Below are 11,421 nucleotides of genomic sequence, written 5' to 3'. Positions count from 1 at the left end.
GAAAAACTCGACCACTTTCAGCTGGAAGGGCTAAGAGAGGCGGATAAGAGCTGGAAAGGCTGTTTCCTCCAAGAGAGGCGCTTTTCGCAACCAAACGCAGGCCATCGAGCCGTCTTCGTCCCGACGAATTGGCCAAGAGAATGGCGGCCACCGTCAGCTGGAAGGGCTAAGAGAGGCGGCTAAGAGATGGAAAGGCTGTTTCCGGCAGAGAGCCAGAGCTTTCGCCTACTTTCACGCTAAGCTTTCCAGCCAGCTGAAAGCTCCCTAACGCACATGGCGTTTGTTTATAATCGCGGCAGGTAAAAATAGCACTGCATATTTTTAGGCGCCGCCATGAATGACTATCTGCGCATGTACCGCTGCTCGCAGTCAAAAATTGTCTACTTCTTTGTATTTGATTCAAAATATGTTACAATTATTTAAATTCACTTCGGATTTTGTCAACCTTTATGTTAAGTCCTTGGTAAACTAAGTCCATACTCGCTTAGCATCACAAGAAAAAAATTAATTTAATCAGTTCCTGAATATGAAATGGTTAACAGGACGCATACGCAATCTCAGTATGAAAAACTCTCTTTTAACACAAATTAAATTGTTTTTAAATATTAATATATAACTTATTAATAATATTTATTAATTCCTATTAATTATAGAATTACATTTTTTTCCAAGACCGGAATAGGGACCTTTAATGTCAAGGAACGTTGTTGGGCAGGTGCTCTTACTCTTGACACCTAGAAAAGTAAAAACTACTCGAAAAAACAACATAATAAACTTATATTTTTATAAAAAAAGTTGAGAAACTTACCAATGCAGATAACGCATCTCAAATAAGGGTATCGAGTAAATGAATTTGAGTTGGATGGAGAACTTCTAACACCGAGACTGAAATATATTATTTACCAGAAATATTTCTTGAATCAATTTGATACATTTTACACAACCAGTGTTTTATTCACTTCTCAATGTTTTTTTTTCCATTAGATCCCTTATGTTTAAAAACGCCAAAATCTCTTTCTAGAATGCTAGAAACATTTTTCAAAATTATATGTATATTTTAATTCACTTAATGGTCAACATTTTATTATTTTTATCCCATTCTTTATTTTTTTTTATGCCCATGTTTGCTCATTTAGCATCCATTTGCTTCCGTTAGAATTACAAACTTTCCCTAAGGCGCACACAATGAAAGAAGGCATAGTTGGACCCTCGCTCTTCACTCCCAGAAAGGTGAAAACTACTCAAAAACACCATAAACTTTTATTTAATTTAAATAAACTTCTAAAACTTACCAATAAAAATTAAAATCTTAAATATTTCCATAACCTATCTCAAAAAAGGGCTTCGAGTAAATGAAGTGCCTTGAGTAGAATAGGTACTTAAAGTACTTTGAAAACCGTGACTAAAATAAAATTAAATTTAAGCATCAAAAAATCCACCCCAATGAAATTTGTTATTAAATCAATTTGATTCAAGTGTAAAAACTATTGATATATAGTAATATATAATTTTATAAAAGTAATATATACCATATATATATATATACCTAAGTATATATATACCTAAGTCCATACTCGCTTAGCATGAAAAGAATAAAATAAATGAAAACAGTTCCTGAATATGAAATGGTCAACAGGACGTATACGCAATCTCAGTAGGAAAAACTCTCTTTTAACACAATTCAAATTGTTTTTTAAATATTAATATATTTAGTATTTATGCTTCTAATTAACATTAATATAAAAACTTACTAACTTATTAATAATATTTATTAATTCCTATTAATTCCAGAACTACATTTTTGTTCCAAAACCTCAATAGGGATCCTTAATGGCATGGACCGTAGTTGCGCAGGTGCTCTTACTCTTGACACCTAGAAAAGTAAAAACTACTCAAAAAAACAACATAATAAACTTATATTTTTATAAAAACAAATTTCACAAACTTACCAATACAGATAACGCATCTCAAATAAGGGTATCGAGTAAATGAATTTGAGTTGGATGGGGAACTTTAAAACCGAGACCGAAATATATAATTTACCAGAAATATTTCTTTAATCAATTTGATACACTTTATATAACCAATGTTTTATTTACTTCTCAATTGTTTATTTTTCCTCTAGATCCTTTTATTCAGAAACGCCAAAATTTATCTTGCTAGAATGGTAGAAACATTTAGCAAAATTATATGTATATGTTAAATCACTTAATGGTCAACATGACGAATACGCATTTCTAGATACACTTTTGAAATTTTTATTAATTATTTTTAGCTTTGCTAAAATTTTTAATTTTCAAGCGTTAAGTTTGTATAAATGTTTGCATTTTTTCTTAGCGACATTATATTCTATTTATTAATGGGTATCAAACCGGGGCACTGTGGCTTATCTCCTTCAGGGCAGGGTCCTTCTACTATTTTCAAAAATGCTGTAATATATTCAATTGTATTAAAAATGGTAATTATTTCCGATATAGGGTAATTACGTGGTAGTCCTGCTTCTTTCATATGACATTCTTTGATGTGTACTGTCCATTTATTTATTCCGTCAGAATTACAAGTTTCCCCGAAGCCGCAATGAGGATCGCTTATGTAAGGAACAAAAGTTGGACACTTGCTATTCACTCCCAGAAAGGTGAAAACTACTCAAAAAACACAATGAACTTCTATTTAATTTAAATAAACTTCTGAACCTACCAATAAAAATTAAAATCTTAAATATTTCCATATCCTATCTCAAATAAGAGCTTCGAGTAAATAAAGTGCCTTAAGTAGAATAGGTACTTAAAGTACTTTGAAAACCGTGACTAAAATAAAATTAAATTTAAGCATCACAAAACCCACCCCAATTAAATTTGTTATTAAATCAATTTGTTTCACTTGATTCACTTTATAAACGTAATATATTTCATTCCCTATTAAGCTTTTGGAATTTGTGAGCACGGTGGTTTGTCGCCTTTGGGACACATTCCACGCAGTACTTTTTTAAAGTCTGCCAAAAAATACACCTTTAATGGTTTTAATATTTGCAACTACATTTATCAAACCTGAGACATTGAGTTCCTTTCGCCTGCATGACTCGAATGCGATGACCCACTTATTAATAGCATTAGTGTTACAATTAGAGGCAAAGCCGCAATGGGGATCCCGAACTAATGGAATGATTGCTCTGCACCTAGATACCCTGTTTGCGGATGTAAACATAGCTATGATGCTACGAGATATGAGTTTGGACTATTATTTAGCTTCTCAAACTCACCAATCAATAATAAAATGCCTAGGGTCCACATAGCGCTTTTCGGATGTTTGGTTTTTCTGTGACATTTGAGCTTATAGGTTATAGCGTAAAAAGCAAAAATATCTGTGAAATTTAAATAGGATTCGTTTAATAAAGTTAAGAAAATAATTTCTTCTCAAAATCTTTATTAATTTCCATAAAGCGAGAGTCTCCAACGACGCAATGAGAATCCCAATATGAAATTTATACATGATTCTGAGCAGAAATCTCCGTCTACTGTAGAAATTCAAATGTCTTATGTTTTATATTAATTTAACTTGTTATTTATTTATGTTTCATATAACGTAAATAACAATAAACTCGAAATAAATTTTATTCTTTTTACCAGGTGGTATTATAAAGCATAGTTCTAATCAAAATTATCCTTTCTTGCCAGGATTTTTTTCGCCTACACTAGGGCACGGTGGTTTGCCGCCTTTGGGACACAGGCCGCGTTGTATCTTTATAAAGTCTATTAATAAATATAGGTTTAAGGGAATTTAAACATTCTAAATTGATCTTTTCCAAACCTGGGAGTCCTAGTTCCTTGCGCCGGCATGCCTCGAATTCGGTTACCCACTTATTGAAGCCGTTAAAGTGACATTTGCTACCGTGGCCGCAGTGGGGATCTTGAACGCTTGGAACCGTCTTGTTACACGTAGTTTGCAATCTCACTTCGGATATGGAGATAGCTACGATACTAAAGGATATGAATTTAGTCCTCAATGAAGCTTCATAAACTTACCAATCATGAATATAATGCCAAGAGTCCACATAGCGCCATTCGAATGTTTTGTTTTCTTTGAGATTTGAGCTTATATCGTAAAATTTCTGTGAAATTTAAATGGGATTCGTTTAATAAAATTAAGAAAGTCCACTTTTTTCTAACCTTCATTAATTTGTTACTAGCTTATTATTGTTTTTAGTTATTTATATATAGACAGTGCTTTGAGTGGAAATGGCGAATAAAATTTTTGAAATTGTATAATTTTAATATTACATCTAATTAAAAATTTGTATCCATTTTCTTAGTTTTCTTCGTCTTCTAGAAATATTTGGGCACGGTGGTTTGCCGCCTTTGGGACACATGCCGCGTATTACCTTTAAAAAGCCTGTCAATAAATTAAAATTTTAGAGTTTTTATATTTAAACGAATTGGAATTATTAAACCTTCGAGTCCGAGTTGTAGTCGCGTACATGCCTCGTATCCAATGATCCATTTATTTAAGCCATTAAAATGACATTTTGTACCGATGCCACAGTGGGGATCATGAACGTCTGGAACCATTTTTTTGCACTTAAGAGGCGGTTGGCTTCCGCATATGGAGATAGCTATGATGTTAGGAAATGTGAGTTTAGTCCTCAATTTTACTTTCTTAACTTACCAGTCATAAATATAATGCCAAGAGTCCACATAGCCCCATTGGAATGTTTTGCTTATCTGTAAAATTTGAGTTCTAGTTTCAATCGTAAACCAGAAATAATTGCTACCTTCGAGGGGATCCGAAGCTCATATACCCCTGCAATTGAGTTGTAGTGTATATTATTAGATATAAATTGGAATGGATATAGTGGGACGATCTTTAATAGAATTTTGGCATTAAATCAGTTAAAAACAAAGATTTGAAAGTTCGACTCAGGATCTGATCCTGATCAAGAATATATGTACTATAAGGTCGGAGATGTCTCTTCCAATGCGTTGCACACTTTTGACCAAAATTAAAATACCTTCTACAAGGGTATACAAATTGCTGTGAAATTTAAATGGGATTCGTTTAATAATATTAAGAAAATCAATTGTTTTTAAAACTTTATTAATTTGTGCCTAGTTTATTATTGTTTTTAGTCATTCGTGTGTTTTTCCATGGATAGTTTTTAAAAATGCAATGGAATCCCGTTGTTGGGGATGCGGTGATTTAATGCAGTGCCTCTTGTGAAATAATAAATTAATAATAATAATAATAAATTAGAAATAATTTAACTAAATTACTTACTTAAGTAAAGTACTTATCCCCATATCTGTGTCTTTTTTGGAGCTTTAGAAAGTCCTGGACACGGAGGCTTGTCGCCTTTGGGACACAAACCGCGTACTACCTTTAAAAAGCCTGTGAATAAATTGATTTAAGGGTTATTGCATTTGGATTGAATTGGACTTATGAAACCTTGGATGCCGAGTTCCTTCCGCCTACATGACTCGAATGCGATGACAAACTTATTCAATCCATTAAAATGACATTTCGTCCCGAGGCCACAGTGGGGATCTTGAACGCTTGGAACAGTTTTTTTGCAAATATTTTGGTATTTATCTCCGCATATGGAGGTAGCTATGATGTTAGGTATGGGTTGAAGAAGATATGAGGTTTTCTTTAAAAACTCACCAATAATGAGTGTGATCCCCAGAGTCTTCATAGTACTATTTAAATATTTAGAATTTCTGAAAACAGAACTTAGGAAATGTAACTTATACCGTGATATTTCTTTGTAATTGAATTATTACGCCCTTAATCGTCGTAAAATTTTCATTTTTCTTTAAAGATTTATTGGTTACAGATCGTTTAGAATGTCGTTCAAAAAGTTGGCATATTCTACAGAAATTTCGCTTGCAGTCCTGAACTCAATCCTCTCCAGCACTCGGTTCTGCATCATTCACGTTCAATGAGAGCTCAGCCACCTGCTGCTGATCGGCCAGTGGATGTCGCAGTGGATATAGCTGGTCCATGTGATCGATAAATGGACGGATGCCCTCCGGGTTCTTCATGTACTTTGCCACACTAAGAATGATGTGGCGATAGATTTGATGATCCCGGTAAGCAGCATTGGGGCGTCGCTTTTGTGGAGGTCTGACAATGATAGTTTTAGGTAATATTTAATTAATAGTTTTTATTTAATTAACTTACCGCTCCTGGGCGCGCTGAATCACCCGTCGGCGTCGCACTGTCTCCGTTCTGCGACAGCGTTCGCAGTATGCAAAATATGCGCACACCAGGATGACCAGACCCGCCAAAGAATAGATGAGCCAGCTCCAGCTCAGGACACTACCAAAAATAATTAAAGCCTCCTACTGATCCACATCACTCTAAAATATCTTACGCCACAAATGTTGCGTTCAAATCCTTCCAGATAGGCGAAACCTGATCGGGATGATGTTTCTTGACCTCGCTCCTCCAGAATGCGAATGGATACATAATTGGCTCTGGACGTCGATGAATTTTGATTCCGTGTCCGGAGGAAAATTTTGATAACAACAAATGTGTACGGTCAAGGGTTCCAGCACACCTCCCACTGGTGTTAAAATAGTTTCTGTACGTGTGTGTTTTTATCTTTCAAATTGAGTGTAAAGTGAAAGCTGTGTTTGTTTACCTAAAATATTGTATAAAATGCTTATGACATATGGCACAAGCCTTCTCTAGAAAAATTATGGGCAATGCATCAGTGATTGTTTACTTATCAAAATGCTAAATTGATTCAATAGCTCATCAGCAGAAGCTGCTTATCCTTAACAACCTGGAAGTTGCCGCTTAATAAGGCCCCAAGGTTGCTCATCGATCCGGCTCATCATTTGACTATTTCAAGTTTGCCAGTTTGCCAGTTTGCAAGCTTTCCAGTGATTTTCGCTTTGTCTACCGATTTGCAATTGCAATGGCAAATTCGTGCGCTTCCGTCAACTCTCGTCGCGTCTCGTCTCGCGACTCGGAAAAGCGTGATCATATAAATTATGGGAATGGCTAGAAAAAGCATGGAGAGAGCCGGGGGCCAGGCGTTGTGGGGGCTGTGTGCTGACAGTGTCAAAAGAACATTTCAGTGAATTTGTTGGAAAAATTTGCCAAACGCTTGACACATTCGCATTGAATTTATGGCCATGTCTCTGAATGCGGCAAGCCAAATTCCTCGCAGTTGCCCCTTTGCCCCATCGCATGACATTGCATATTGCCCCAAATTGAGGCACAGCGCGTGCGCACGATTGCTGGTCAAGCGACCCAACCCGATTCTGATTCCGAGCCCGAAATACATATCCCAATTCGAATCGAGAAACCCAGATGCAAGCCATGGATAAAATTCCGTGTCTGACAAGGCCTGCTAAAAATTACGATGTTTTTGGCCAAGAATCAAACAAATGTGCTGACACACAAGAGATACCATCAAAATGACGCCAGTTTTTGGGTTTTTTGAGTTGAAATGTTCCCTAAACTATTCAATTTATAAAACTACTAGCAGTACCCTGCCACGTTTCGCTGTGGCATATTGTTGTTGCACGCATAAAAAATAAGTCAAACAAAAAAGAATAATTTTCAAATTAATTAAATTCTGTAATACTTGTGGGTATACAATATTCTTTGTTTCTCCTCCTTAATCATTCATTATTATTTTTGTATTTTAGTACATAGGTTGCTCTTCACTTAAGCACCTTGTGATACACGACATTTTTTGTTTTATTATCAGGCGCAAAAACAAACAACGCAGATGGTCTTCCGACCCGTGAACATGCCACGTATAATTGACCATGGGAAAAACATGAATGTTCTAGATTTAAACCACAAACTTTTAAGGATTGGCCTTGTGATTTGTTGATTGTCATGGCAAATGCAAGACGTATCGGAAATTGAAGTCTTTTAAATTCAAACGGCATATCGGTTGGGATCATCGGGATCCTCGGAATGAGAACTTCCTCACCTTTGAATTTTCCTATCATTATCGTAGCGTAAATTACATACATTGTTCATCAATTTACTAACCACCAAACGCGTACCGTTGCACAGTTTTGGTTGGTTTATGTTTCGAAGCATGATTACTACGGAGCCAACCTTTAGGCGTAAATTGTGCGGTGGTAAGCCAGGCACGTCCAAAGAGTTTAAAAATTCAATTGGATAGTTGGTGGCTTCATCTTCATTTGTGACGCAGTCAATAGATTTGAATGAATGCATTGTTCCAATGATCTTATTTTGAATTATGTAGTTCAGGTCATCTACATCTTTATTCTTAGCCGCTAAAATTGCTCGCTCACTCAACCATTCATTATTTTTGTAGTTAGAAATAATATTTGGAAATACATTGTTGATAAGTTCGTCTTTTGATGAGACAAAATTACAGAAATTATTTGGAAATGATATTAAACCGCTCGTTTCTATCTACAAAATAAAAACCAGATTCTTTAACTACATTCTATGTAAGTACAAAAATAAATACCTTAAATGTCGGATTAAAACCTCCTTCTTCGATAATGTCTGCCCCAAATGACGTCATTTGGAAACAACTATTGTATTTTCGAGTATTTGCAAGAAAGTGGCGTGATTCTTGTGTTTCGCCGCAAAGCAATGAATACAATGGCTCTTGTGGCGGAGTCAACACTGGCAATTTCACTTTACCATTAACGCAGCATAATCCAGGCGTTTCTCCGGAAAACTTTAATGCACCACAATACTCGCAAACAACGTCCATTTGCCCAATGCAAACGCTAGGATGCAAGCTGTAATCATTGCTGCAATCGTATCGAAACGCAGCTCGATTCAAATCAGCTAAATATCTGCGTCGCAAATTGAAATCTATTTGAGAAGCACGAAGTCGAGCCATACTATTGCGGCGCTGTTCACGTGCAATTTCTCGTTCTTCTTCAGTCCTTTCATATGCAATATTTTGTATTGTTCTTGCATTACGGCTTCGTCGGGAAAGATTCGACCGTCTTGGTCGCGGCATTATTAATTAAACTTCACTTCACTTCAATCCACTTGTTAATTATTTATTTAATAGAAATAGTTTTAATATTGATTTCAGCGCAACACAATCTTTTTGGTTCGTTGTTAAATTTGAGAGCCTGACTATGAATTTGACTTCGTTTGTAACTGATTTGACATTTTCTTCTTAGCTGTCTGCCTAAATAAAAAAGTATGGGCCAGGGAGGAAAGGGAGGAACGCTGTCGAACGGGACAAAAAGTATCCTATGTCCTTCTCCTGGCTCTAAGCTACCTCCCTACCAATTTTCACTCAAATCTGTTCTTCCGTTCTTGATTTATAAGATGTGTAACATAAAACACGTTGTTCTTTTATATATATAGATATGGGGACTATTTATATTTATGAATAATAACTGATATCCTAAAGTGTTACTTATGGGCTTATATAGTTTTTATTTTACTTCCATTGTTAGAGTCAAATTTTATAGATACTTGAAGAGCTATGCAGCTCATAAAATTGTTTAAACCAAGTTAGATAAAATCTCAAAAGTATCTTACAGGTATTAGAATATTATTTGAAGTGTCTCCTTAATTTAAATATGATCTACTAAGGTAGTTTTTGACTTTTGTTTATTTAATATTTATGGTTACAATATCAATACTTCCCAATCGTTTCATATTGTCTGTTAAAAAATTAATTCCAGGCCTACACCCACCTGATTCATTTTGGGCTTGGATTTTCGATGAAACGACTGTCATTACCTAAACACTCAATGAAAAGACTCTGATGCAGCCCAGATCGCGATGTTAATGATGATGAAAATGATGATGACGAGCGATGTCGATGGGCGACCCACACGAAATGCTAATGAATTGTTATCAGTTAATTGTCCGAGCGGGGTTCCAGGCTTTGTTATCAGCTTTTATGCTTTATTTGAATTCGATTTGGAGACGCTGCGTGGGTGTTCCCCACGGACCCCATGATCCCCACGATCTCAGCGATCCCCACTCAAGTGGCAACTAATAGCCCAATAAATTGTGATACATCGCGGCAAGGAAACCCAAGAAATGAAAATGAAAACAAAAAAAGATCCGATTGAACCTTTGTACAGCTAAGCGAACTGTCAATGGCTGGCACATTATTCGATTTATGACCATTCTGCCAGCCTGGGAACGTGCAACCAGTTTATGGGATTCCGAATACTGGCCAGTGGCCGCAGAATGTCGGAGGACGTTTCACAGAGCAGTAGCAAATCCCTTTGACATGTCCAATGTGCTCAGAGTCGAGTTTAGAAGACAGTGGGCAGCTTTTCCAGTGGCAAAAACCTAATAGTACATGGCAATGCACTGAGAAAAAGAGCAAGAGCTTATAAAATAGATAAAAAGATTATCCATTAATTATTCATTCGATCTATAACTAAATATATAATTACTATTTAATTAAAACTGAAGGGTAAATATTTGTAAGTTTTCCCAGAACCATTATAAATCTAAATCAGTTTAACCAATTTGGCTTAATTTTTTAATAACAAGAAAGGAAAGCTAACTTCGAGCGGAGCCGAAGTTTATATACCCTTGCAGTTCAGTCGCAGTCCGCTAGGTGGCGCCACGCATCTTATATTATTATATATGTAGCGGATCGTATATAGTTGGCCGATCCTTATGAAATTTGGCATATCGAATTATTTTGCCAAAAGAGTAATCTGTACCAAATCCCATCTTTCTAACTTAAAAAACACCAAAGTTATGCCAATTTCGATAGTTCTATGACAGCTATAGGATATAGTCGGCCGATCCTTATGAAATTTTGCACACAAGATATTTTGGTCAAATATAACATGTGTGGAACGTCCCAACCCTCTAACTTAAAAAACACCAAAGTTATGCCATTTCCGATCAATCAGTTATATGGCAGCTATATAGTCGACCGATCCCGGCCGTTCCGACTTATATACTGCCTGCAAAGGAAAGAAGGGTGTGTGCAAAGTTTCAACTCGATAGCTTTAAAACTGAGAGACTAGTTTGCGTAGAAACGGACAGACGGACAGACGGACAGACGGACATGCTCATATCGACTCAGGAGGTGATCCTGATCAAGAATATATATACTTTATAGGGTCGGAGATGTCTCCTTCACTGCGTTGCACACTTTTGACCAAAATTATAATACCCTCTGCAAGGGTATAAAAATGGAAATTTTTAAAGCTGTCAAGTACAAGTTTTTAATCGTTCGGTTAGGAATAAAAATATTTATCATATATAATATTAATAATAGCATTAATCCCTAGAGATCCCTTTCAAGTGATTGTATTATAAATTATGTTTGAGAATTTTTTAAAAACGTATTAAACGTAAGGATAGATAGGTTGTTGATTTTAAATAAAATTTGAACTAATAAAAATATTTAGAAGGTAAGGTAAAAACTTAATTGGAATAAAACAATGTAATTATGAAATACAAATAAAATCTGTCTAA

The 11,421-nt window shown here is 35.6% G+C and overlaps 4 protein-coding genes and 2 long non-coding RNA genes across 8 annotated transcripts; 1 reads left to right on the top strand and 5 right to left on the bottom strand.

Annotated features, from left to right (window-relative positions):
• Positions 1-719: 719 nt before the first annotated feature.
• Positions 720-1,369, bottom strand: LOC123257054. Of its 2 annotated transcripts, none has more exons than XR_006506989.1 (3): positions 1,293-1,369; positions 809-1,237; positions 720-734 (listed from the first exon to the last, which is right to left on the bottom strand). It is a non-coding gene; the product is annotated as an uncharacterized LOC123257054 (long non-coding RNA). The 2 variants fall into 2 exon arrangements; XR_006506988.1 differs by lacking the exon at positions 720-734 and adding an exon at positions 735-749.
• An 873-nt stretch (positions 1,370-2,242) lies between these two features.
• LOC26515537 (accessory gland protein Acp63F) lies at positions 2,243-2,773 on the bottom strand. The gene is made up of 3 exons (XM_014910253.3): positions 2,698-2,773; positions 2,487-2,642; positions 2,243-2,429 (listed from the first exon to the last, which is right to left on the bottom strand). Exons 1-3 carry the CDS (start codon positions 2,726-2,728, stop codon positions 2,350-2,352), a joined length of 267 nt encoding a protein of 88 aa, XP_014765739.1. The 5' UTR covers positions 2,729-2,773; the 3' UTR covers positions 2,243-2,349.
• Positions 2,774-2,884: 111 nt separating this feature from the next.
• Positions 2,885-3,340, bottom strand: LOC26513812 (accessory gland protein Acp63F-like). The gene is made up of 3 exons (XM_032454182.2): positions 3,260-3,340; positions 3,048-3,206; positions 2,885-2,992 (listed from the first exon to the last, which is right to left on the bottom strand). The coding sequence occupies exons 1-3, from the start codon at positions 3,288-3,290 to the stop codon at positions 2,919-2,921; spliced, it is 264 nt and encodes an 87-aa protein (XP_032310073.1). The 5' UTR covers positions 3,291-3,340; the 3' UTR covers positions 2,885-2,918.
• On the bottom strand, positions 2,885-4,728 carry LOC26513956. Its single transcript, XM_014910068.3, has 6 exons — positions 4,663-4,728; positions 4,448-4,609; positions 4,379-4,389; positions 4,023-4,108; positions 3,808-3,969; positions 2,885-3,749 (listed from the first exon to the last, which is right to left on the bottom strand). The coding sequence occupies exons 1-5, from the start codon at positions 4,691-4,693 to the stop codon at positions 3,930-3,932; spliced, it is 330 nt and encodes a 109-aa protein (XP_014765554.1). The 5' UTR covers positions 4,694-4,728; the 3' UTR covers positions 2,885-3,749; positions 3,808-3,929.
• A 553-nt stretch (positions 4,729-5,281) lies between these two features.
• LOC6507365 lies at positions 5,282-6,504 on the bottom strand. Of its 2 annotated transcripts, XM_044714473.1 has the most exons (5): positions 6,368-6,504; positions 6,175-6,312; positions 5,656-6,117; positions 5,440-5,601; positions 5,282-5,382 (listed from the first exon to the last, which is right to left on the bottom strand). In XM_044714473.1, exons 1-3 carry the CDS (start codon positions 6,460-6,462, stop codon positions 5,892-5,894), a joined length of 459 nt encoding a protein of 152 aa, XP_044570408.1. In that variant the 5' UTR covers positions 6,463-6,504; the 3' UTR covers positions 5,282-5,382; positions 5,440-5,601; positions 5,656-5,891. The 2 variants fall into 2 exon arrangements, with proteins under 2 accessions (XP_044570408.1, XP_001956160.1); XM_001956124.4 differs by having other exon boundaries at positions 5,440-6,117.
• Positions 5,951-6,685, top strand: LOC123257055. Its single transcript, XR_006506990.1, has 2 exons — positions 5,951-6,083; positions 6,155-6,685. It is a non-coding gene; the product is annotated as an uncharacterized LOC123257055 (long non-coding RNA).
• Positions 6,686-11,421: the final 4,736 nt, after the last annotated feature.

This window comes from Drosophila ananassae, chromosome 2R (assembly GCF_017639315.1).
Source record: "Drosophila ananassae strain 14024-0371.13 chromosome 2R, ASM1763931v2, whole genome shotgun sequence".
Lineage (NCBI taxonomy): Eukaryota > Metazoa > Arthropoda > Insecta > Diptera > Drosophilidae > Drosophila > Drosophila ananassae.
The sequence above is the reverse complement of the archived record's forward strand: the minus strand, read 5'-3'. Positions and strand labels throughout refer to the sequence as shown.

Bases quoted from the DNA above. Each gene is read 5' to 3' on its own strand.
- LOC26513956 (XM_014910068.3), bottom strand. From the start codon at position 4,693: ATGTGGACTCTTGGCATTATATTTATGACTG. The intron at 4,610-4,662 runs GTAAGTTAAGAA...CTAACATCATAG, and splicing joins TGGCATTATATTTATGACTG to CTATCTCCATATGCGGAAGC. The intron at 3,970-4,022 runs GTAAGTTTATGA...TTAGTATCGTAG, and splicing joins TGGCATTATATTCATGATTG to CTATCTCCATATCCGAAGTG.
- LOC6507365 (XM_001956124.4), bottom strand. From the start codon at position 6,462: ATGTATCCATTCGCATTCTGGAGGAGCGAGGTCAAGAAACATCATCCC. The intron at 6,313-6,367 runs GTAAGATATTTT...TATTTTTGGTAG, and splicing joins TTGAACGCAACATTTGTGGC to TGTCCTGAGCTGGAGCTGGC. The intron at 6,118-6,174 runs GTAAGTTAATTA...TATCATTGTCAG, and splicing joins ATTCAGCGCGCCCAGGAGCG to ACCTCCACAAAAGCGACGCC.
- LOC26513812 (XM_032454182.2), bottom strand. From the start codon at position 3,290: ATGTGGACCCTAGGCATTTTATTATTGATTG. The intron at 3,207-3,259 runs GTGAGTTTGAGA...GTAGCATCATAG, and splicing joins AGGCATTTTATTATTGATTG to CTATGTTTACATCCGCAAAC. The intron at 2,993-3,047 runs GTTTGATAAATG...ATTTTTTGGCAG, and splicing joins AAAGGAACTCAATGTCTCAG to ACTTTAAAAAAGTACTGCGT.
- LOC26515537 (XM_014910253.3), bottom strand. From the start codon at position 2,728: ATGGAAATATTTAAGATTTTAATTTTTATTG. The intron at 2,643-2,697 runs GTAGGTTCAGAA...TTTTTTGAGTAG, and splicing joins TAAGATTTTAATTTTTATTG to TTTTCACCTTTCTGGGAGTG. The intron at 2,430-2,486 runs GTAATTACCCTA...AATATATTACAG, and splicing joins GAAAGAAGCAGGACTACCAC to CATTTTTGAAAATAGTAGAA.